The sequence below is a fragment of the Drosophila willistoni genome (genome assembly GCF_018902025.1).
Source record: "Drosophila willistoni isolate 14030-0811.24 chromosome 2L unlocalized genomic scaffold, UCI_dwil_1.1 Seg72.1, whole genome shotgun sequence".
Lineage (NCBI taxonomy): Eukaryota > Metazoa > Arthropoda > Insecta > Diptera > Drosophilidae > Drosophila > Drosophila willistoni.
Window position 1 is genome coordinate 726,802 of NW_025814049.1, and position 25,229 is coordinate 752,030.

At 41.9% G+C, this 25,229-nt stretch overlaps 2 protein-coding genes and 1 long non-coding RNA gene across 5 annotated transcripts; 1 reads left to right on the top strand and 2 right to left on the bottom strand.

Moving 5' to 3' along the window:
• The first annotated feature begins 10 nt into the window (after nucleotides 1-10).
• On the top strand, nucleotides 11-24,843 carry LOC6637878 (putative polypeptide N-acetylgalactosaminyltransferase 9). 2 transcript variants are annotated; one of them, XM_047010303.1, is made up of 11 exons: nucleotides 11-171; nucleotides 231-605; nucleotides 6,079-6,447; nucleotides 6,512-6,676; nucleotides 7,302-7,492; nucleotides 14,458-14,676; nucleotides 15,676-15,821; nucleotides 15,881-15,971; nucleotides 16,041-16,142; nucleotides 24,090-24,197; nucleotides 24,256-24,843. In XM_047010303.1, exons 2-11 carry the CDS (start codon nucleotides 323-325, stop codon nucleotides 24,415-24,417), a joined length of 1,836 nt encoding a protein of 611 aa, XP_046866259.1. In that variant the 5' UTR covers nucleotides 11-171; nucleotides 231-322; the 3' UTR covers nucleotides 24,418-24,843. The 2 variants fall into 2 exon arrangements, with proteins under 2 accessions (XP_046866259.1, XP_023037925.1); XM_023182157.2 differs by having other exon boundaries at nucleotides 11-605.
• Nucleotides 7,629-8,859, bottom strand: LOC111519860. 2 transcript variants are annotated; one of them, XM_023182165.2, is made up of 2 exons: nucleotides 8,732-8,859; nucleotides 7,629-8,668 (listed from the first exon to the last, which is right to left on the bottom strand). In XM_023182165.2, the coding sequence occupies exon 2, from the start codon at nucleotides 8,649-8,651 to the stop codon at nucleotides 7,788-7,790; it is 864 nt and encodes a 287-aa protein (XP_023037933.1). In that variant the 5' UTR covers nucleotides 8,652-8,668; nucleotides 8,732-8,859; the 3' UTR covers nucleotides 7,629-7,787. The 2 variants fall into 2 exon arrangements, with proteins under 2 accessions (XP_023037933.1, XP_023037931.1); XM_023182163.2 differs by having other exon boundaries at nucleotides 7,629-8,676.
• On the bottom strand, nucleotides 13,750-19,097 carry LOC124460127. Its single transcript, XR_006954073.1, has 4 exons — nucleotides 18,855-19,097; nucleotides 15,487-16,149; nucleotides 14,374-15,361; nucleotides 13,750-13,899 (listed from the first exon to the last, which is right to left on the bottom strand). It is a non-coding gene; the product is annotated as an uncharacterized LOC124460127 (long non-coding RNA).
• Nucleotides 24,844-25,229: the final 386 nt, after the last annotated feature.

Sequence of the window (25,229 nt, forward strand, 5' to 3'; positions counted from 1 at the left end):
TTTGTTATAGAAATTTCAGTTGTCAAGCTCTTGTGTCGGTTGTTATTTGGTCGAACTTTTCATAAAACGACTACTTAAAATTTATGTACATCAAAGAATGAACAGAAACTAATGAGTTAAATATTAAATTTTAGCCACATAAATTAGATTTTGGGCATATCCCTGCAATCCGTAAGTTAATGTTGCGTATACGCTCTGTATGCAACTCGCTAACTAAGATACAACGTCAGATAAATTAGATAAAAGGTGATAAGTTGCACTAAGCACATTTGAGGCACAAATCATATCAACAAACAACAACTTTCTAAAGAAGTTTCTTCAAATGTCCTTCATATGTCGCCGACGCTTGAAGACAATTGTCAAATGGGTGGTCATAATTGTGGCCATTTGGTTTTGTATTGGACTATTCGTCTTCAAAGATGAGTTGGATGATTATTTAGATCCAGAAGATGACTACTTCTTGGATAATGCCTTTTCCATGACTATAAGAAATGGCACTGAATCGGATGAACTGTATCAGGATGAGGCTTATATAATAAACGATGCCAAAACACCATCCAACATGCTAACGCATTTACCTTTGGAATGGAAAAACAAAGAAGATGGTAAGTGAAAACAGGCAAATAAAATAATTCGAATTTATATTGAAATCAGTCGCAGCCCATCCAACACATACTCTTTGCAATCATTTCCAGCTGTTTAGCTTACTTCTCTTTTTCTCACTCTCTGTTATCAACATTGGAAAATCTCCTTTATATTTCCTCCTGCTTTTTTGTTGCTCTTTTCCCATTTTGCATTTTTTGCACTTCATTTCCACGCAATCGCTCGCAACTAATTCCCATCAATTCAATGCACACGCAGCACATCCTGATACCGCCCCTCGCGCCACCTTGCCACTAAACCGGTCCACACCTAAATTCTGCTTTAAAGATGCATTTTGGGTCAACCAAATCAGTAGGAAAGAAGCAGGAGGAGGAGGAGAAGGGGATTTTAAATATCGATGGAGAGAGAGAGAGAAAAAGTAAAAAACGAAACCAAACGGGGATAATAACACATATTGCTTTCCTCTTTCTTCCTCCCTCACAATCACCTAGTCCTTCTTGCTTGTCTTCTCACGCTTGCTGTCACACTTTTTCTCCCCTCTCTGTCGCTCTCTCCCTTTCTCTCGCTTAGCATTTGCCTTTACGCCTTTAAGAAAATTTCTAACAAGTTTTACAACAATGTCGAAGATGCCAACGGCAAATACTAACAACACTGGAGCACTTAACAACTTGCAATTGTTGCCAAACAACATTTTCAATGCCAGAGCAAAAGTAGGGAGAGAAAAGTGTGGAAAGAGGAGTGTAGGAGGGGGATTCTCTGATAGATAGAGAGACCAATTCCTGCTCATTCCTCTATGTCAGATGAGGCATTCGCATTAAGCATATGAAAAAAATGAGAAAATTGTTTCTTACTAATCAAGAATTGTGGTGGGGCGAGAGAAGAGGTCGGGATGGATCACTTCTTGAGGTTTCTTTTACTCAATGGACACTTGACTTGTCTCGGGGCCCAGGCAAATCAATGAAGCGAGTCAAGCTTCAACCAGGCATGACTCCAACGGGGGAAAGGGCTGAGCTTTGGATGCAGCTTCCTGTATGCATGTGGATATGTTTGGTCTTGCTTCTTCATCTATTGCTTGGCATGTGGAACAAGCATTTAAGATTGCATCAGCATGTGGTCAGAAGTCTCCTCCCTTCTCTCCCCATACAACTCATCGTGCCTCGTCTTGACTTGACTCATCTCTCATCTCTCTGGTGCTTGGACAATGCACGTATTTGCAATTTCGCATATCATGTTTGCATCTCTTGGCTCCACAGCAGCCTCCCCATCGCCATCGTCATCATCGAGGTGGCAAAGCTACAAGTTGGACCATTCTGATCCTTTTCCGTCTTGGGCCGCAGCAGCAGCAACTGCCCTTTGGCGTCAAAATTGTGTGCAAGCCTACAACGTTTACCAACACTCCCAAGCCACGCATATGGCCCAGACACACGAGATGTACTTACGGGTTCACTGCACAGTGAGGCGAAATGCAATGATAATTGAAATGATTGAACCTTGGCAAGTCCTATGATCGAATTCGCACTCTTACACGTATGGGAGACCACTGTACCGGAGTGACTTTGACTTGCTCCATCGGTCTCTTGTGTCTCTGGCGAAGTCTGAATCTTGTGTGTCTTGTGGCCTGTGTGTTCATAGCTGGTAATTAGTGTTGTTGTACTTATTGGCATTGGCCCTGGCCTTGGGGCGCGTTACCACCAAAAAAGACGTGGCCAACACGACGTTTATCGCGCGCACGCATCAAGTTCCCTGTTCCACTGCCCAGTGCTCAGAAACCTGCCTCTTGGCTATGTCTTTAATACGTTCGTTCGCTATCTTGATCGTAGGCTTTTGTTGTTTTTTTTTTTCTTGTTTTTGACCAGATTTGCCTCACACACATGGGTGTGCGTGAGTCCCTCTCTCTCTCTTTCTATGTGTGTGACACTACTCTTTTACAATTTAACAGCGATAATGATTTTGTCTATACAATGCAAATGCCACGCCCCCTTTTTGTTCCAAAGACCAATTTTGTTTCAAGCAGATTGATTTGTTTGCCTCTGGCATTGTTTCATTTCCCTTTTAATCAATGCTAATCCCTTGGCCATGTTCATAAAGCTTCTTTTTATGTCTTGCATGTTGTCTATTGTCTAGGGAAAAAGAGGATGGTAGACAGGAGAGCCAAGTGGGGAACAGGGTGGAGGCCAATCCTCTCCCTAACCTCATTCATTTTGCAAAATAACGCTACTTTGGCATATTATGTTACTTTTATGCGTTATGTGGCTCAGCAGCACACTGGGATACACACATAGGCACACTCACACTCAGACTCACACGGACATTTGTCATGTGGCGCACCTTCCCTACTTTTCGCCTCCCCCCGTATTCCTGCTCCTACTGGGCTTCCGCCTGTTTCTACATTTATAGCTTCCTGTCACGCTCAGGCGTGTCCCTCGAGCGCTTGTCGCTATGATTGTCTATTTTTCTCCCCCTTTTGGTGCTCTCCCCTATTTCACATTCCCCTCTCTGCTTTTCGAATTTGGTCCCAAATGTCTATAAACTCTCCTATTTCATTGGAACATAACGCATACGCAGCATGGAACAGGAGAGTTATTGGATTTGAAGCATTCACGAAACACATTGAATGAGAAAAACGATATTTACATACGAAATTGGAAATATTGAGATAATTGAATTGAAATTCTTAAAGGTTTTCTGCATAAATTTCAATGCTCAAGCAAAAGTTTTAAAATATCAAGGAAAAAATGTATTCTAAATATTAAATGATTGGGTAAATTATGGAATCAAACTAACTTGAATAGTATAAACTTATAAAGTTTATATTTAAATAAACATGCAACGACCATGGATATTCCTTAATGCCTTTGAAAACTTCTTGTCAAAACGGGAATGACCCTCCGCAAGTGTGGATAAATTTACCTATTGAGATTCTTAAGAACACTTGAGGGTTCTGCAACCACTCAGGTGCTTGACCTTGTTTTGTGGGCATGCTTATAATTGGTTTATTCTCAGGTGACTTACTTTTAAACCCACAGACTTGGAGCAGGTTATGGCCACAAGCAGGCTATTTCAACTTGGAAAGGCAATAAATAATTGAATCAGTAAAATACATAAAATCCAGTTCTATTCAACTTGGCCCTCTGCCTACCTCTCCACAGCTATTTTTATTGTTTTTTATGATGATGCGTGTGCGCGCCCAGCATGCAAAAATGTTCATTATGAATCCAGAGAAATCCGAACCAGAAAGGATACTAAAAAGTCCTTCTTCTGGCTGGCACACGCGTGAATATTTCGCAATGAAGTTGTAACTACGGCATCTGGCGACAAATCATAAAATTTATGTGGAGCCTCCTCCGGGTCCCTCTTTCCTGATCCGACCAAGCCTATGACCATTTTAATGGTTTGATGTTTTTTTCTCTTCTTTCTGCACATTTTTATCGCCGGCTGATTGGCCCCTTGGTTGGGCTAGTTGCCATTCCTGGCCAACATTTGCAGCATAATGCCACGACATCTGCCTCTCTCCTTCTGTCCGCTCCATTTCGCTTCCCCTCCTTGGCCTGGTTTTATTTGAAAACCTTTTATGGCTTTTTATTTTCCATCTAGGTTTTTTATGCTTATTGAAATTGAAATGATTGTGGTAATTGAAATGTTTTTGCATGGTCGGAGTTGACCAGAGAAAAAAATATGTTTTTTTTTCTTGCCTTGGGACTGGGATAAATGAAATAGAAAATAATAAATGAAATTCATTCTAAATTCTATATTCATTTAAGCCATTATGACTAACTTGCAATTTGAATGCAGGTATAGGGTAAGTGGAATACCGTTTCATTATACCATACACCCATAGGGTGAAATGGTATATTAAAGTCGCCAAAATGTATGTAACAGGCAGAAGGAAGCATCTCCGACCCCACAAAGTATATATATTCTTGATCAGGATCAAAAACTGAGTCGATCTAGCCATGTCCGTCTGTCCGTCCGTCCGTCCGTCCGTCCGTCCGTCCGTCCGTCCGTCCGTCCGTCCGTCCGTATGAACACCTAGATCTCGGAGACGATAAGAGCTAGAGCCACCAAATTTGGTATGCAGTCTCGTGTAGTATGTACGCTTATCGAGTTTGTTTCAAATTTTTGCCACGCCCCCTTCCGCCCCCAGAATTTACATAAAACTGTTTTTCTTAAAAAGTATAGCAGATAGAAACATCAAATTTGGTTTATATACTCGTTTAGTTAGCGCGCAGAAAATAATTGTTCCAACTTTTTGCCACGCCCCCTTCCGCCCCCGGAATTTACATAACTCTGATTTTCTTAAAAACTATGACAGCTACCGACATTAAATTTAGTATGTAAGTTAGCTTAATAGACGCGCAGATATTGACTATTTAAAAATTATGCCACGCCCATTTCCGCCCCCGAAAATTAAACAAAACTGATTTTCTCGAAAACTAACAAAGCTAAAGTCACCAAATTTAGTATGTATATTGGCTTAGTATGCGCGCAGAACACATATATTTTAATATGTTGCCACGCCCACTTCCGCCTCCATAATTTAGAAAAAACCGATTAGCTTTTGCAATTTTTTGACCATCGCGATCAAATTTTGCAGACTAATAAATCTTATCTATTTCTATCAAACTACCAAATTTGATTGAAATCGGACTAGAAACATGCAAAATATACGTATGAATGTATTTTGCTACGCGATCCATAAGGGCAGAATTGGCCGTTGGCTAGTGGCGGCGCTAGAGTGCTTGTGTGTTTGTAGAGTGAGCGAGATAGCAAATGGTATGAGGCATGTTAAAACAATTTAGTAGACATACATTTGGTTTTCGAAATTTTAAATATTTGTTTCACCTGGTGTATGGTATACCCAAGTCGGCGAGACGACTTACTTACTTCATTTTTCATTTGAGACATTTGGTGACCCCGTTGTGCAGGTACGGTGTTCCTTGGGGACACACACATGCCCAATAAGTGTCACTTATGTTTGACAAATCGCATAAAAAGCAGAAGCAAGCTTAGTTGAGTGTACAGTGAACAGGAACAGGAGTAGAATTCATATTTCCATGCGAATGCAAATAACAAAATAATACAATGCGCACGAAGGACATGCTCTGAAGTAGTAAACAGAGACAGAGATAGATGTGGGTGTGGGAGGACTCCCAAGGGACACAACAACTACACACATCACACATACGCACCGTTGTTGCCTGAGCAAATTTGCAAAAGGCGAGCCATTTTTCATAACCAAGCTGGGATGCTGACGGTGACGCTGATGATGACAACTTTTCATGTCAAATGCATTCCGATTTATCTAAGCAAAAAGTGGATAGGAGAACGGAAGAGGGAGCGAATGTAAATGTCGTAAATTTCACGCACAACAAAGCAGCAGAAGCAGCAGCATCTTATTTTAGACAATTTTGAAACAGATCAAATAGCAACATTAACTTTAACCAGCATTTTCCTCTTTTCTTCTTAATGTTACAGCGGCTCAAAAAGTTTTGCTTCCTCCGAGCGAATTGGAAGAGACTCCTGGGGAAATGGGAAAACCAGTTGAATTGCCCACGAACATGTCAGATGCTATGAAAAAAGCAGTTGAGGATGGCTGGACTAAGAATGCTTTTAATCAATATGCCTCCGATTTGATATCCGTGAATCGCAAACTACCTGATCCACGCAGTGCCTGGTGCAAGGATACAGCACGTTATCTAACCGATCTGCCCAAAACAGATGTAATTATATGCTTCCACAATGAGGCTTGGTCGACATTATTGCGAACTGTTCACTCTGTTCTCGCACGCTCACCAGAACATCTGATTGGTAAAGTGATTCTAGTGGATGACTATAGCGACATGCGTAAGTTCCATTCGTGAATCAAGAATTGGAATATAAATTAATAGACCCAATCTTTATCTTTCAGCTCATCTCAAAATACAGCTGAAAGAATATTTCTCTTTGTATCCCAAGGTGCAACTTGTTCGAGTAGCAAAACGTGAGGGTTTAGTCCGTGCTCGACTTTTTGGTATGGAATATGCTGATTCGCCGGTTGTTACCTTTTTGGATTCGCATTGTGAATGCACTGAAGGTAAGAACATAAGTAAGGTGTGGGTGGATGAGGTGATGGCAATATGCATGGTTTGACCATAACAAAGCAAATTTAACCATTTTATTTCATTTCTTGGCAAGTCATTTACGAGAATTTTTATGTAAAAATTGCAATTTCTTTTTTGCCCTATAACCATAAACAATCGAATGCGTGAATAGAATTCCCTTTCTGTCGCTTTATTGAGGTCTCATGATTGGTTATCAAATGTTATGAAATCCTTCGGAAATGTGACCAATAAAACAAAGCCAACTAGTAAATCTCGTAATCTTTGAGATACCAGCAAGTTGAAGACATTGCCAAAGCAATTTTCTTGCTACTTTTTGTTTCCTCGCGATAAACAGGAAAAATAAAAGAGAAAAGCAAACAATCAATTTTCTTTATTGAGTTTTGCTGATGATGAAAAGAAGAAAAATCGTTGAGAGTTGAGGAAAAGTTGCCAAAAACTAAAGGATAAAAGTGTTGAAGGAGAAACATTTTTTGAATTTTATACTACTACCCAGAATGGATTGGACTGGAAGAGAATGAGATAGGCAAACGATTGGATGGGATAGAGCATTGGAGAAGCAATTAAATTGTCAGATTTGTTTTGATTTTGTTATTTCAGGCTGGCTGGAACCATTACTGGATCGGATTGCCCGTAATCGAAATACTGTGGCTTCTCCCACTATTGATATGATTGACCCCAAGACTTTCCAATACAACTATGATGGCGCTAACGACGTTCTTGGTGTTTTCGATTGGAATTTGGAGTTTTATTGGATTCCAATACCCCTACGTGAATTAAAGCGCCGTAACGTAAGTAAATCCTAATTTAAGTTTAGCTAAATGGGCAGCAGGAAACTAATTGTCAAACTAATTATTGGCGGAAATTTATAGTTCTGACATCTGTATGCTGCTCAACACTTCCGCTATGGATTTATCTTAACAAAAACAAGGTTAAAACATGTTTATTAATTGCTATTTAAATTCAAGTTGGTTTTTGCCATCCCTGGCCAGAAACATATTGAAATCACTCACTCAACCGCCGTTAGGTATGTAGTTTTCGTTTGGCTTTCGTGATTGATAATTTTTTGTCGATTGGAGGCGATGATCAACAACGTATGTCCGGATAGGAAAGAGCCATAACAAGTATAAGAAATACGGCGATTTGTAAAATGCCAACGGCAACGGTTTTGAGCAAATGCAAATGGATTTTGGGTTCCAGATCCCTGCAACCACAGGGTGCCACTTGACGCGGGCGACGTCGGCGATTCATAGGCAGCGATTGCACGACCCTCGGCAATTGACTCAAACTAAAGGTCTGCGAGCTAACCGATAAACCATCATGGGCTGATTGCAATCTGGTTGTTGGGTCAAAGGCAGTAGCTCCACCAGTCTTACGATGTTTTTTTTGAATTGAAGTTGTACTATATGGATCTCCATGGGCTAGACTATTAATCAACAAGGTAGTGTCCTGTTCCAGCAAATTGAAGGGACGCACCGTTTGCTTTGGATGCAACTGTTGGACCAGAACATTTGGATTTTCACGCAATTTGCGAAATGAAGTGCAACGCAACTCATTGGTGGTGGCAGCAGTCTCAGCGGTTTTAGTTTTCATCTCGTTGTCGCTTTTGCTTAGATTAACTTCTATTCCTCCTTCTGACGATTTTGTATTGTGGTATGGCATATAAAAGCATTGTGTATCATCTCCAGTCTTTATTTCGTTGAATGTCTTCATCTCGATGCGAAATTCCCTAACGACACCAATATAATGAAATCCATTCTTTACGCTGGCCCTCTCGCAAATTGTCGGTACTCGCTCTTCGCGCAGGTAGCAAATCTTTTGTATGACCAACTCACCCGGCAATATGGATCGCGACGCTTGACTGGCCAAGCTATTGTGATGGTCAAGATCAATTTGGCTCGAGTTATTATTATCATCGCTTAGGCTACTCAATTGTATGGGCTGCTCCATATTTCTATTATCACTTGCTGGACAACTGAAGCAATAGTTTTATTTTATTCTGCAATATTGGTATATATATTCTAACATACCAATTTCTCAGGAGCGCAAAGTGGCACACACATACAGATAAAACGGGAGACTGGGACACTTAGTGTGAGTGAGGGTAATGTATCCTGTATATGAAAGTCAGCTTATGTGGCGCACGATTTATTAAAAAGTGCTCGTAAAAATGCACAGCACACTGAGAGAAAAAAGCAAAATACAAAACAAACCAAAAAATACCCCTCACAAGCTCTAGCAACAGGAAAAAGGGTCTGGCTCTTGGTCTGGGCCTGAGGACACTCTATCCGACTGTGTGTGTGTGTGTGTTTGTCTATGTTTATGTAGTAAAAATGCATGAAAAATAACTATGGAAATAAGGAAAAGCAACAGCACTAAAATAGATATGAAATTTTTAAAGCATCCTCGTGTCCTGCTGCTCCTCCACATCGTCGCCATCCTCGTCATCCTTTCCTAGGCAACTGAAAGAGGACAACAATGCTTAAATCATTATGATGTGGGGCAAGTGGAGAAGGCGGCGCTACTGTGTGTGTTTGTGTGTGTGTGTGTGTGTGGCTCCCAATTTTCAAGCCCATCCTTCAACTGTCAGAATATGTTGGCTCATTTTTAAGCAATTTTCGCAACCGATAGGAGAGTATTTCGTGCGTGGTAGACAACAGCATTATGATGGTATCCATGGCATAATGACGGCATTCAGCTCCCAGATAGATGACTATGACTCTATATACTCGACTATTGATCGATTTTATTTGTTTCAAAGTGCAACAGCAGCCACTTTTCGAGGTTTTCCCCCGCCTTGCGTCGTTCTCTGCCCGACAGAGTTTGCCTGCAGGACGCCATTATTAATTAGTTTCCATTGCATATTTCCACAGCCACCAGGAGAATGAGCTGCTTCAACAGCCACTGCCATTGCCACTGGAACTGCAACTGCCATTTCACTTGTCCATGTCCATGTCCATGGCACATTTGTTCTGCCAGCTGGCGGCATAATATTGGGACAGGAAAAGGGTAGCAAATTGCCAGTTAAACCGAACCGAACTGGGCATCATTTGCAAAGCATTTTGTGAAATATGTCTTAAGCCTCATTTACACTACCAAAATGAATGGCAAGTGGGAATTTTCAATGACTTAGGGAAATGTGTGATAAATGGGAGTAGAGAAATTGTGTTAAAAGTGTGAAACTCAGAGAACATCTTAACGAACACTTCCAATTTATATAAATCTTACCGAAAATATTACGTACGAAGTATTCCTCACTTTTCCACTATCAACTAGAAATAGGCACGTACTTAGAGGCACTTTTTGTTACCTTTTCATCTACCGTGCTCTGTCGTCTCTCTTTTGGTGTCCTATGTCCTATGCAAATTGAGTGCGCGTTTCGCATAACCAAAAATTACATTTTCATCAACCTCCAAGGGAGTGGACAGAGTGGCCAAGGCCAAAGGCACACGTGCCCTAAGTTTGCCTCGTTTTGGTGATTGCATTACAATCTACCTCACTCGTAATGCTGTTGGGATAATTATGTAATGTCCAGGGACTGGAAGAGAGGGAAGGAGCTAGTGCTTTGGTCCTTAAAATATGCTTAACATTTTACAAAAGTTTTTCGCTGTAGTTGAATTTGAGACAAAAAGTGCTTACTTAGCGCCTCGGCTTTAACTTGAGCGCAGATTAAATAAGCGAGAAAATGTCCTTGGCCTCCTCCATATTTCTGGTACGTGTTCCGTCGAGGTTGTTCCGTCATTTTATAATTCAGACTCATTTCAAGAGGAAGCAAATGTAGTTGTTGGGAAGACCCACGCAATCCACGAGAGCAGAAGAGGGAGCAGCCCGGCCATTTTCTTTTAATTTTCATATAGTTTAATAGTTTTACTCGCGGATTTGACTGCTTAATACGCAGAGTTGCACTTTACTTTTATTGCGCTTTGGGTCTGGACCAAGAGTAGAATAAAAAAAGTGTAGAGTTTTTTGTTTTTCCTATTTTGTTTGTTTTTTGTTGCACGCGCGCACATGAAAATCTCTGCTGCGTTTTATGCCACAACAGAGGTGAGTAGGTCGAGGGGGGCTCATCTGGCCCATCTGCCACCCCCTCTGCATTGCCCAGATAGACAGTCAGAGAGAAAAAAGAGCCCTACGTTAAGCACTCACTAACGGTCCACTGAACTGGTAATCAAAGCAAAATCAGCAAAGCAACGAACAACTTTTTATGCTAATTTTTACTTTTACATTTCAACTAACATTTTTGCTGTGTGTGTGGGTGTCAGTGAGGTGTCTGTGGATGTGAGTGGGAAGGTGTGTGGGCATGCTACATTAAACATTTAAATATGCTTTTAAGTAGCGTTTGGTTTAAGGTTTACTAAGCGGGTTAAGAGAGCGAAAGAAACCCTTTGCATCTATCCATCTATTCATCCGCCTGCATCCACTCAAGCAATAAGCCAAATTGCGTCTTAAAAAACCAAGAAAAAAGGGTCCTGACTGCATCCTCGACATACGTCCTACATATACATATACAAATATACATATATGGAGATATTTCCCAAGTATTCCTTGAACTATTAACTTTGAGAAAGATTGCGACTTTTGGCGCTTGACTCAAATATGCAAATATCAAAAGCGGAGCATGGAAAATCCTCAAGTTGTCCCGCTGAGCCGCCACTTTACCACTCAAGCTAGGATCCATGTGAGTGTATGTGAGAGGATACAAGGAAGTGGAGAAGCCTAAGAGTAGGCGTGTCTGCTAGGACTTGTCAAAGTCAACTTGGCATTATGTCAAGCAGCATGTTTTCCTTCTTCCTTCCGACTGAAGGAAATGTCTCTTTTACTTTTTCATACATTATTTTGTTGCTGTGTATGAGTTACTTAAAGGATAGCAAAGGATCTCCAGAATCGTTCACAACGTATCTAAGATACTTTTAGAGTCGTCCTAGTGATTGACCAGAAATGACGTAGGTCGAGAAGGGTGGAAGGGTATTATCACAGTCGGTTCCCGTGAAATTTTAAAGTGTTTCTTTTAGTTTTATCAACATTTGAAATGGTTATTCATTTCCCTGAGAGGCCCCTCACTGCGAGAACGGAGAAAGGATCCCTTAGTCGTCGACAGTTAATGTCGCTACCCATTTCCATTCCCATTCCCATTCCACATCTGTCCGATTTCTATACTCCGTCCACATCCGCGCTCTGACTTCTGCGATATTCCTGGGCATATTTTTCTTTGGCTGCGGTTGCCTCCTGCCGCTTTACGTGACTGTTTTATTTGATGTTAATGTGAAGAGTGAGTGGTTCGAGGTGTTGGTGGTGTCGGAGGTGGTACTGGAAGGCGCCTTGCTGGCAGCCGCAGGTTAGCACATTATTTACATGCCATGGCTTGGGATTTTAAACCGAACCCTCTTTGGGTTTCGCCTGCTTAATTTGCGGTCGACTTGCTCAAGGTTTAAGCTCTCCTTTCGTCCCTCTCCCTTTTGGGTTTCTTCTGAAGTTGATGAATTCCTTTGGCCGCCAAATGGCCATTCATTTTTCAGCTTAATATGTGTCACACACACACACACACACACACACACAGGAGAGAAGCCCCTTTGTAACCATTATAAATGCCTCAAGATTTATTTTGATATCTAAATAGGCTCAAAATGTGTCCTTGTATGGCACGAGCTATGCGAGGCAGTTACTTTTGATGCTGCCATTTTGAGCGTCTGCAAGCAAAGTAAGGATTTGTTGAGTGGAAAATTGAATTGATTCACATGAATCATCTTTTTCAGATTGAAAGTGACTAGGTAAACCCGCTTATGAAATCATGAAATCATTCCAGGGCAATGAAGAGGCTTTTATAAGGTTGCCGCAACTTCATGCTTAATAATTTGTCTGATTCTTCATAGCATACTTTTTTGGGCAAACCTCTTTAAAGTTTTTAAGACTTGCCTCGAGGGAATGAGTAAACAATCGCATTTGTATCAACTCGCTTTTTATATTATGTGGGAACATGAGCTGACGCCGAAAGGTAGAAAGTTATTTCATATTATTTGCTCTGTGCCGAATGAGTCGACGCACAACTCTGTTTATTTATTTTATTCGTTTCGGTTTTTCGGTTTGTATGAATTTATTTTATTTATTCATAGCGCTGCTGCTTTTTATTTCATCTCAGTTTATTTACGCAAAAAAGCGAAACTTATATTTTTGTATTTCTGCATTTTACTTCCATTTCCGGTGGGAGGAAAACGGGGAAAAGAGCGACAAAAAACAAATGCAACTATAACAATAAAATCCTTTTACACACTAACACACACACTCACACACATGCATGAAGTTCTTCTCTCAATTTTTTCCTCTTTCTTTCCTCCCAGCAAGCTTTTCACTTTTGCTATTTGTTCTGTCACTTCCGGCGGGAAAAAAAAGAAAACGCCGCCCGCATGTTTCCTTCATTCAGTCACTCTCTGTTTGTGCTCCAAATGTTTCGCATATTTGCCTACCCTGCTGTCCCTCTTCGTTTTCCTCTTTCTCCGACTCTTGACCATGTTTTCGCAGTGTTTTTACAGGCTCGAAGCGTTTATTAAATGTCACACTGTGAATTTGCCAGCGGCCAGCAGAAGTTCCTCATCTTTCTGCTGATCCATTTCGTTTTTAATGTTTTCAGGGACGTTTCCAAACCATGACACAATTTTTTAAACTGACATCTTGTTGTTCCTTGCCTTAAAATATGGGCACAGCTTTGAGAGTCTCCGAGAGTTTGAATTGTTTTTGTTTTATTTGAAGGCAAACCGAATCAAATATTCCATAAGACATAAAAGATATTCCCTTGCTACATTGTGTCTTCGGTTGATTTATTTTGCTTCTTCCTTCGGCCATAAATTTTGTAATGTCATTATTTAAAGAGCACACAACCTAAGAGAGGGTCCTATAAATATGGTCAGTCGTTTGTGACGATCAAGTGGGTTAGTGTAGAAATTATGTATGGGGTAAGAGTATTCAGTAGTTACTGAATTTTCACTTGATTATTTCATTTTAATTTATAACATTTACGGAAATTTAATCATTTATATATGTACAACTTATTTATTTGCATTCAATTTATATTTCATTAAACAGCAAATTAAAATGTAGTTCTCAATTTTGTTGCTTTTTATTTATTTTTAATTATTTTGTAAAGTCCTTTATCTGCAGCAGCTGCTACTGCTCTGGCTTTTGTTTGTCCACTTGCATAATAAACCTAAAAAATAGAAATGAAAAGAAGTAATTAAATTGCAATGCCAATTAAATGCACAAAATTTATGCCACAAGATGGATAGGAGAAAGCAGAGAAACGAGTCCAGAGACTTGCTAGACAAAGTATTCAATTACCACAAAATAGAGATGGAGATAGAGACAGACAGAGACAGCGAGAGAGGTGGAGAAAGGGACTCAAAAAGAGAGTGAAGTACAGGGAAAACGAAAAAATTGTAGTAGTAAATAAAATGTGGCCTCGAGTGTTTTTGCCAAGCTGTTGAAAGTAACCAAAAAGGCAGCTGGGGACTCACAAGACGACCTTTCGACTCGGCAAAAACGAATATAACGTTTACTTAGGTGCCACAGCAATTGTTGTTATTGCTGAGTGGCCATTAAGAGGGACACATTTTGTTGTACGTTTGTCGGACCAACACTTCAGTATCAATTAGTTAAATTAAATGGTCTTTAATCAACTCACCTTAATTTGTTAGAATTGGCACCGGCTCTTAACGAAGAGCAAACATTTCCTACTTCTCTAATAACAATTTCTCTCTTTTTTCAGCACTTTGCAGAGCCAATTCAAACGCCGACCATAGCTGGTGGCCTCTTTGCCATAGATCTTGAGTTCTTTAGGAGCGTGGGTACTTATGATCCTGGCTTCAATATCTGGGGCGGTGATAATTTAGAGTTATCCTTCAAGACATGGATGTGTGGCGGTATTTTGGAAATTATACCCTGCTCCCATGTGGGTCACATATTCCGCGATGACTCTCCATATGAGGTAAAAATTGCTTTGAATTAAAATTATTCATTCGTAAATGCAAAATAATCACATTGTTTAGCCCTATTCGACCGAAATTGCTTAAACACATTGTGAGCCAAAGGCAAAACCAATATTTATACACTTGCCTCCTCATTAACGCCCACCACCAACTGGGTGAATGGGAGAAACGTGTGGGTCATGTTGGTTGGGGGGGCAGGGGAACAATTTAAAACTCTTACACAACGTCACGTGTTGGATTTTATGTGTGCGTGTGTGAGCCTTTGTGTGGGCTGCCTCAGGACCAGCAGCTTCTACCAGTTGAGATTCGTGTTTGGTCAACTGTGGGCCAATGTGGTTCTCCGTAAACCACCATCAACCAAGCACCAACCATTCCATATTCAGGAACCAAAGCCTCTTTCTGTGTACATGTCGCACATGCCAGCCACAGACCAGCATAGGGAGCGTGAAAGTGATGGAGAGGTGAAGAGGGCGGGACGAGTTGGTTACATAAAACATAAACATAGACATCCATTGTGGCTACGCATTTCGCCTTTCCCTCACTACCGCTACCACTTTTTCGCCCTTTCTATTCGTTTCTCCAATTACACTGTGAGCCACTAATTTGGCAGTTTGATAGAGACATAGCATAAGTTAGGAGTCCAGCAAAAACAACAAAAATTTTACACAAGAAGAGCACAATAAGCTGCAAAAAAAATGAAACAAAATTGAGCTAAACAGTAGTTTTTAATAATATTTTTAGTTTCATGGAATTTTCTATAAATTAAAGGGTCTTCCATTGAAATAAGAATGAAGATGCTTTTATCTTACCACTAGTCAGACTGTCGCAGTAGGCTCAACAGAACTCTAATTAGCCTTAGAACGAGTCACTTGGGTAATTAGCATCCGTGCTAGCTGGTTTGGCTCCTGTTTTCATAGCATATGGGCTAATTCGTGTTTTCGGCCAAATATTTTCATCGACCACTCACAAGGTAGACATATTTATGATCCTTCTTACAGTGGCCTAGTTCTAGAGCGATGATGGTAGAAAGCAATTTGGCGCGTTTGGCTGAGGTCTGGCTGGATGATTATGCTAAATATTATTATGAACGAAGTGGCGGTAATAAAAGCCTTGCAACGGATGTCTCAGATCGCAAGAAATTGAGGTAAGTTAAGGTAACTCCAGTCTACCTCATCAATTTGATATGTTTTCTTGCCATTTTAGGGAGAAGTTGGGATGCAAAAGTTTCAAATGGTATTTGGATAATGTTTATCCGGAACTTCTTGTACCTAACGAGGCGGTTGCACGTGGCGAGGTAAGTGGTTCATATTGTCATTTCAAAACCAAACGAAATCTTAATTCAAAGACCGATTGTCTGCATTAGATAAAAAATTTAGCTAAAAATGGTACATATTGCTTAAGTGCACCAGGAACGAAATTGCAAATAATAACTGTACTTCACTGCCATGGACACGGTGATTATCAGGTAAGATCTGTAAAAAACAAAATCATAATTTTGTTGCATTGTCCTGATTATCACATATCAAAAGATAACTTGTTGCTAAGATATAAGTTTTTGAATCACGTACAATAATTGGCCAACAAATTGAGGGCTTATTGACAATTTTACAGTTTCACATATAAAGGGATAATTTTTGAGAGGCATACAGAGTCATTGATTCTAGAGATAGTCTAATGATGTTTGTGCTCCAAAAGTGACTCTATGCCACTTTGTGGTTTAATATTTTGAAGTACTAATTGATTAAAGACAGCCGTATACATTCCTCTTGAAAGAACACCCTGTTTCATACAAACACACAAATGCTTGATTTTTCATTGGCCATTCAGAGATATATGCCTTGTTGCCAAAATATTAATTAAATTGCAATCATAAATAAAATTTCAAGCAAACGATAAATCATTCTGTTCATTCTGTTGTTGTTGTTGATGATGCAGTTTAATTTTCCAGATACTTTTAAAACAAATCTGGAAACATTTGTTAAACCAAATGCATCAACAACAATAACAAACAACAACAACAACTCAAACGAAATATCACAATTTTTGTGCTGGAAACATTTAATAACAAGCATTCCGACAACTAAGCAACAACAACAACAAACTGCATACAAATGAACTGCAACACACAAAAGGACTCTTTACACGGCACAGACAAACACACTCACACACATAGACCCACATACACATACACATAGATACACAGACAGACAGGATATATTGTGTATTTCACATTAAATGTGAAAGTGTTGACCTCGTTCTGCTCCTACAGAAATCGCCAAGCACAGACAACACCGTGGCCCAACCTAGTGTTGCCCCTTTCTCCCCCAACACTCGACCCATCTTGCTATTCCAACCTCTTTTACCAACTAGAAACGCGTTGTGGAAACAAAAAAGGATTCCGCCAAATGTTTGTTTGCACTCGGAAATGCGGCTGGGATAAAATAATCAACATCTGAGCAAGGCGAGACGAATGAAGGGAGTTTAGTCAAACGTTTGGGCGTTTTTATGTTGCCACACATAGTAGGGAGTGGTGAAGGGGGCGTGGCGTTTGGTTCGCTTTTTTGCACGCAAATTTTAATTTCGCACATCGTAAAATTTGCATGTGAGTCATAGGAGAGAAAGGGAAAGCTTCAGCATCCGCGCTGCTCGTATCAAAAGAATCGAAAGGATGCTTGGGTCAGGGATGAGGGATAGAGGCGGGATGTGAAGCTCAACCAGTGGACAGGCTACATATAATAAACGAATTTTTTTTACCACATAAGAACACGCTCTGAAAAACACGAAACAATAGAGAGATGGGTTGAATTCGCCCTCACCGGAGGTTTAAATACCCTTACGAAGTTGAAACTTAACCAATTTTATGTTGTTATGCAACACGTTTTCAACATTTAAAATTCATATATCGGCAGAAATAACGAATCGTCCTTCGATCCAGTTTCAAATATGAATAAATGGCCTTTAAGCGTTAGAAGTCCATGTGGATTCAGGTGTAATCCAAGCCTATGGGAAAATTATGATACCCTTCTTTCAAAAACAAAACAAAAATATGTTATTGTGCACAACCAGCAGTAAAATTTGTTCAACGCTCAAAAACACACCAACAAAACGAAAAAAATGTTTATAAAAGAAAAACTACTTTCGCATGTGAAAGATAAAAAAACTAGAAGATGAAAGTGGGAAAAAAATTGAGATGAAAATTAAAAAAACAAAACATAATTAAAAACGCATCACGTTCAGAAAGATCTGAGGAAAAAGTAGGGGAAATGCAGGAACAAATAGAGGAGAAAAATACAGAATGAAGATGACATTAAAAAAGGGAAAGAAAGAGTAGAGGGAAGCAATCAGCAGGGGTGCATATTAAATTTAGTACAGTGTAAATTAATGTAGAAAGAAATGGAAAGAGACATTGAGAGAGTGAGTGACTGAGTGGAAGCCGTGCCCTTCAACTGTGAAAATTCTCACAGGGTTCTCAGTTAGGAGTAAAATGGTTGAAACTATGATCCATGACCTACACATCAGAATGGATCTAAATGGCTTACCACTTTCTAATAAAGTTATTATTTTCGGTTAGTTAGCTTTAAATTTTGATGCTGTATTAATGTCTTTATCATTCAGACTTAATGGGGTTTTGCTTTTGATTTGATTCTCTGTGGCCACTTCCTTTAAGGTCCTTTTAACAAATGGCAACAAAGGAATAGTAATATATAAAATGAAATAATGAATGTGCTTGCAGCAGTGGCAACAAAATGTTGCACAATTGCCATGCTCTGGCATCGTCAGCAGTAGAATCATTGTTATTATAAACAAAATAAGAATGGGTCAAGGCAGGCAGCGGAAAACGGAAATGGAAACACAGCAAAATGGCCGTTCGGTCAGGCTCTGTTGCAGAGCAGAGACAGAACAGGAGCAGAGGAGAGTCTGGCCATCTGGCAATGGCCAACGTGGCTTAAATTATAAATAATCATGACGGGATGACGCGCAGACATAACCCAGACCGAGGCACAAACACAAGTGAATACACACACACACACATACAGGCAGACACACATGGAGATACCCGACCAACACGATACGTCGCTGGTCGTCGCTCTCTGTTTTTGGTCGCGTTTAAACCCGGCTTTTATCCTACAAAAGAGTTATTCAGTGGTATTTCCATTAAAAGTGCAGCGCTACTCACGGTGCTTCTGTTACCCATCCCTCCTGGTCTCTGTGATCTGGAATCTTTTGCTGTTTTCGGTCGGTCTCAAGACTCCCCCGCTGTCGTTGGTGGCCAGAGGGGAGCAGTGGACGTCCCCTCCGTTTCCCGACTTTCGCCGTTGCCTGCGTAGTGGTGAGGTGTTTGCAGCAAAGAGGAGCAGGAACAGGAATCACACACAAGGGAAAATAAAACTAAAAGTGGTGTGGTAACCAGCTGACTGCCGGCCCTGCCAAGCCGCTCTTGGAGACTCATCATCAGCGAGCAGAGCTTTTGCACCGCAACAACCCGAGCTTTTAAGCTCCCCTCTTCCCCTAAGCCAAGCTCAAGCAGTTTATAGCAGACTTTTCGGCCTCGCGGCGAACAACTGATCGCTAGCGGTGCCGGTAAGCAAGCGGCCACCTGGCCGTGGGTCCAGGTTCGATCCCCGGCTGTGCCGTCAGCCACTTGAAATAATTTAAATATATTTATATTTATATTTTATATATAGATATATTTATATTCATCTGTTTATATAAATAAATATTGTATCTGTTTATAACTATTATTCTATACTGGCCACACCCCCCTTGCCAATTTTTTCGACCTTGAAGACAATACAGGCGAGGTTGCTCAGCCACAGAGTGGAGAGATGTTACGCTCCCCGCCGCCACAGAGCAGAGCAGCTGTTGCCCCAAAGAGCAACTCTCCCATGGTGCGACCTGTCACAGCAGAAGCTGATGTCGCCAATAGCAGCGCAAGAGCAAATGGATCGACTGTGGCACTGCAAAGCGGCTTAGTAGCAGCGTCACCGGCGGCTACGACAATTCTGTCGGCAGGCGCCCATACGAGTACTTTGCATGCACCAGCTAAGCGAGTCAGAAAGGAGGCAGGTTCTCCAGGCGGAAATTTTCCGAAAAGAGCCAAGTCAATGCAACAGCGTGGCGCCACGATTGATGATGAAATCGAGGAAATGGGATCCCTGTTGCAGCATATAATCGAAGCCACCAGCCCATTGAGCGAGGCAAAGAAATACTCCGATGAGGAGAAACAAGTTGAAGATGCCTCTAAGGGCGAGGTAAAGCGGCAACGTCATATAAATGACAAACTAAGGCGTCAGTTCCTTAGGCTAAAGGTGTTGCATGACCGTGTAGCACTTCCGAAAAAGCGGCCCGCCGCTATTCTGGTACAAAGCAAGGGCGGCATGTCATACAGCGATATGTTGAAGCTGGTGACCAGAAGCCAGGATGCAAAGTTGCAGGCTGTTGGCGATAGCGTTCAAAAGGTGAGGCGTACCGCAAAAGGCGATCTCTTGCTAGAGTTAAACCAAGTCGGCGCTGAAAATGTCAGCAAGATACAGCAGGACATCGACACAGCTCTTGAAGGCCAAGTCGAGGCTAAATCGTTGGCAAATCTTGTCAGATTGGACGTGTTGGAAATGGATGAAGAGGCCACCAAAGCAGAAATATGCCATGCAGTATTGACGCAGCTAAGCCTAAAGGTGACAGAGGATGATATCAAAAGCTTGCGTCCTTCCTATGGCGGATCCCAAAAGGCAATTCTATGCCTTCCGGCAAACGTGGCAGAACCAATTTTGAAAGCGGGGCAGCTAAAGATCGGCTACTCAGTATGCAGAGTTAGACTCAACCAGGACGCAACCAGATGCTACAGATGCCTGGCATTTGGGCACGTAGCGGCTCGATGTCAAGACCCGATTGACAGGACGAATTGGTGTTTAAAATGTGGCAGCAAGGACCACAAAATAAGAGACTGCGCAAATAATGCCAACTGTTGCCTATGCACAGCCAGAGGCGTCACCGAGCGGGCACATATAGCTGGCAGCCCTAGGTGTCCATCCGCAAATGCAAGCGGGCAAGAGAAGCCGGCCCCACGAAAACGCCATGTTTAATTTTATCCAGTTAAACTTGAATCACTGCGAAGCGGCTCACGAGCTTCTGAAGCAGCGGGTGCGCGAAACGAGGTCTGACGTGGCAATCATAAGTGAGCCTTTTCGTAGGATGTCTGCTGAGAATTGGATATGCAGTAATTCCGGCAAGGCCGTGCTTTGGGCATGTGGCAATCCCAATGTACAACTGCGTTCGAGCCTAGCAGGCGGGCATTTTGTCAGAGCCTTAATAAACGGCAAGTGGATCTACAGCTGCTATTTCCCGCCTAGTCTAGACTATCTGGACTTCTGCGAATCGCTGGACGAACTAGTGGCGGACGCGAGAGCGCACAGCCCGTTCGTAATAGCTGGAGACTTCAATGCGTGGGCCCAAGAATGGGGCAGCAGCATAACAAATGCTCGCGGGCGCGCCGTTCTAGAGTCGCTAGCCTCATTAGACGTCGCACTTCTAAACTGCGGCTCTCGCAACACGTTCAACAGCGCAGGCAGAGGATCAATAATCGACCTTACCTTCGTCAGCAACAGCTTGGCGAGATTTGCTGCATGGCGGCTCGATGACAACTACACAGCCAGCGACCATGAGGCCATCATTTTTTCGCTTGGACAGGCAGCTCGACCACAACAGATGCGCACCCAGGCAGTGGAATTACCATATAAAGCTGACACGCTTAACACCCAGGCATTTACAGCTGCAATTCACGATGCGACGCTGGCTGCGGGATCTGCTCAAGGCATGGCAGACCAGCTATGTGGCATGCTGGCATCAGCCTGCGATGCGAGTATGGCCCGCTCCAGACCTTTCAACAAACATCACCAACCAGTCTTCTGGTGGAATGATGAAATTGGAGATCTGCGAAGGGCTTGCCTAACCGCAAGAAGGCGTTACCAAAGGGCAAGGAAGCGGCTGGACGTAAACTGGCCACAGTTGCACTCCACTTTTAGCCAAGCGAGAAAATCTCTGAAGAAGGCCATCCTAGCAGCCAAAAAAGAGGTTTTCCTCAATCTGTGTGACTCAGCTGAGCACGACCCCTGGGGTAAGGCCTATAAACTAGTTGTAAAACGTATCCACGCAAACCGGCAATCCGCGCCAACAGGTGCCGCAGACCTCAAAAAAATAGTCGACGCTCTCTTTCCAAGCCGATCGAACCTTTTTAGCGCATCGCCCATCGCACCTGCAAGGCTTTCTAGCATCGATGCAGTCTCCACAGAAGAAATTTTAGTCGCAGCCAAATCGCTAAAGCCCGGTAAGGCCCCAGGCCCGGATTTATTCCCGAATCGTGCAGTCAAACTGGCTATGACGCTACGCCCAGAAGCATTTGTTGAAACCTTTAATAAATGCTTACTGGAGGGAGTTTTTCCATCGCAGTGGAAAGTTCAAAAACTGGTATTGCTGCCAAAACCGGGGCAGCCACCTGACGTAGCATCCTCCTACAGGCCGATTTGTCTAATAGACACAGTCGGCAAAGTCCTGGAAGGACTAATCAACACTAGGTTAAACGATCTAATCAGCAGGAGCAATGGCCTCTCGGAAAACCAATTCGGCTTTCGGAAGGCAAGGTCGACGATAGATGCAATCAGCAAAGTAGTTAATATTGCTGCAAATGCAATCGAGGGCTCCCGGTGGAAGGGCGGCTCTAAAAAATACTGCCTGGTCGCCACAATAGACGTTAAGAACGCCTTCAACACAGCGGACTGGGGCTGCATCCTGGGCTCGGTGTGTAGGCTGCAAGCGCCGGTATACCTGCAAGCCATCATACGGAGTTATTTTGAAGGGAGAGTGCTGCGATTCAACACAGATGAGGGCTGCGACAGTCGCCACATTTCTGCCGGGGTTCCACAAGGGTCTGTATTGGGCCCGCTACTGTGGAACATAATGTACGACGGCATTCTGAGGATCCCTCTACCACAAGGATGCGAAACCATCGGATACGCAGATGACGTGGCGTTAGTGATCGTAGCCAAGGATCTTGCGACGACTGAAGCGTTTGCATCCTGCGCGATTGGAAAAATTACGAACTGGCTTCACTCAGTCGGTCTCTCACTGGCAGTGCACAAAACGGAGGCGGTGCTTATTAGTAGTAGGAAGACAGTGGAAGTGGCGAGGATACTAGTAGAGGGATCTGCGATTGTCTCAAAGCGGGCCATACGTTACCTGGGTGTATGGATAGACACTCGTCTATGCTTTCGGGAACATCTGAATCACGTACATACCAAGGCGGCGAGTACGGGGCAGGCCTTGTCCCGAATCATGTTAAATACCAGAGGCCCGAAACAGGAGCGCAGGCTGCTGCTAGCGAGTGTGCTAAAGTCAGTGATATTGTACTCAGCGCAAGTATGGTCGCAAGCTATTCACGTCCCGTCATACAGCAGAGGCATTAAAGCCACATATCGTCTATGCGCACTTCGAGTGTGCAGCGCTTTCAGGACCGTTTCGGAGGACGCTGCGTTGGTAATTGCGGGTATGATCCCAATCGACCTACTTGCCGATGAAGCCAAGGCGATCGCCGTAGCTGTCAGCCGCGGCACACCCAAAAAAGAGGCCAGCTCTGAGGCGAGAATTCGGAGTCTTGTGAATTGGCAAAGACGCTGGGATGCCTCTAGCAAGGGAAGGTGGACGCATCTCCTCATCCCAAACGTAACGGAGTGGACGGAGAGAAAACATGGGCAAGTTTCCTTCCAACTCACACAACTGCTTTCAGGTCACGGATGCTGCAGATCATACCTGCACCGGTTTGGGCACGAGCATGTACCCTTCTGCTTGGTCTGCGGCAACAGCACAGTCGAAGACGCAAGACATATCCTGTTTGAATGCGTCAGGTTCAACAACGAGCGACAAAGGGTGGCAGACCTGATCAACACTGCCCTTACACCTGGCAACTTGGTCACAGCTATGCTGGCCAAATCGGCGAACTGGGACGCTGTATGCGGCTTTGCGGGTGTGGTCTGTCAAAGCCTTAGACAAGAGGAACGCGCAAGAAACGGATAAGTATGCTAGCAACACGTTTTTGCGAAGCAATTCCCCCTGGGACGTCCCGCAAAAATTTGTTTCGTATTATGCCTGCAGTCCGATTGAAAAATTTTGTATATTCTTGTTATTGTTTTTATGTTATAAATAAAGGAATTAAAAAAACACATACAGGCAGTCTGCCACCCACATGCACACATACACACACACACACACAGACACCGACAGCAAAGCAGCTTTGGCATTTCATTTAATATTACATTATTATGTAATTCGTTATGCGATTTTGTAGCCTGTCAGAAACTTGGCAACTTTTGAGTATTCAGCAATTAATAAATATTCGATTGTTACTATTTTTCTTTTTTAGTATTGGCTGCTGGAGAAATCTGGTCAATTAAGACGAGATGATAAATGTTTGACCTACGATGGCAAAGAACTGATATTTAAGTCATGTACTAGTCCAAAAGAAAATCAGGTAAGTTATTTATCTTATCCATTACCCAAAATGGTGATTGATTTCATTCTCCTTGCAGTTGTGGAAATATATTGAGAAGTCCAAATTTCTGTATCATGTCACGTACAAGACATGTCTGGCCAAGAGTGCAGACGACGGCCTGGTTTTAATGGAGAAATGCGATGAATCCTTAGAACGTCATCAGTGGGCGCTATCGAACTATAATAGTTCCAAATTGTGAGGCTACACTTAATGAAAAGAAAAAGCAGTAGTTTAGCCATTCATAAGTAAATTCGTTTTTTTTTGCCTTAAGTATGAAATACCACAAAGCACGAAACACCAAATATAGGACAATGCAAATTTTAAAAAATAATAATAAAAAAGTAAATATAGCCAACAAAAACAATCAACTTATATGAAACGAGATAAAGAGAATTTAAAACAAAATCGGCAAAAATTTGCCGGCAATGCCTAAAAGTATGCTGCATATATGGAGGCAATGTGAAAAGTTATCGATAACCTTATCGAAATTCAAAGTTTTACCAGAGGCGCCACTGAGGTGATTGCCAGAACAGCCGTTAGAAATTCAAACAGAAATCTATAAAGTGCTGCCAACTAAATATCAGACAGATAAATCCAACAAGAAATTCAATTGCAGATACTTTTTTTTTTGTGTATTTTTCATCTATATTATATTTTGTAACTTTATTTTCATACCTCCTTGTACAATTTGTGTAATTGCTTAAATTACTACACGATGCTTTTTCAAGCAAATGATTAGTTATGATTTAATTCTAAAAAAAAACAAAACGCAAATTTTGAAACGTTTTTCTGACCATTTCTATGGCTGTTGGTTTCATTTGCTGTGCAAAAAAAATGCAAATCAAATTACATGTTAAAACATTGTTAGTTATTGTAGTTATTATGATATTTGCATGTCATCATTTCTATTCTTTATCATTATTTACATGCTGGCATATATGTGATATGATAGTTTTTTTTGACAGTACGATTATTTACAGTCGATTTTTGAATTTTTCTTATTTATTCTTT

Excerpts from the sequence above, each read along its gene's own strand:
- LOC6637878 (XM_023182157.2), top strand. The coding sequence starts at position 323 with ATGTCCTTCATATGTCGCCGACGCTTGAAGACAATTGTCAAATGGGTG. Across the intron at positions 6,448-6,511 it reads GGATGACTATAGCGACATGC|CTCATCTCAAAATACAGCTG; the intron begins GTAAGTTCCATT and ends TTTATCTTTCAG. Across the intron at positions 16,143-24,089 it reads ATGGACACGGTGATTATCAG|TATTGGCTGCTGGAGAAATC; the intron begins GTAAGATCTGTA and ends TTTCTTTTTTAG.
- LOC111519860 (XM_023182165.2), bottom strand. The coding sequence starts at position 8,651 with ATGGAGCAGCCCATACAATTGAGTAGCCTAAGCGATGATAATAATAAC.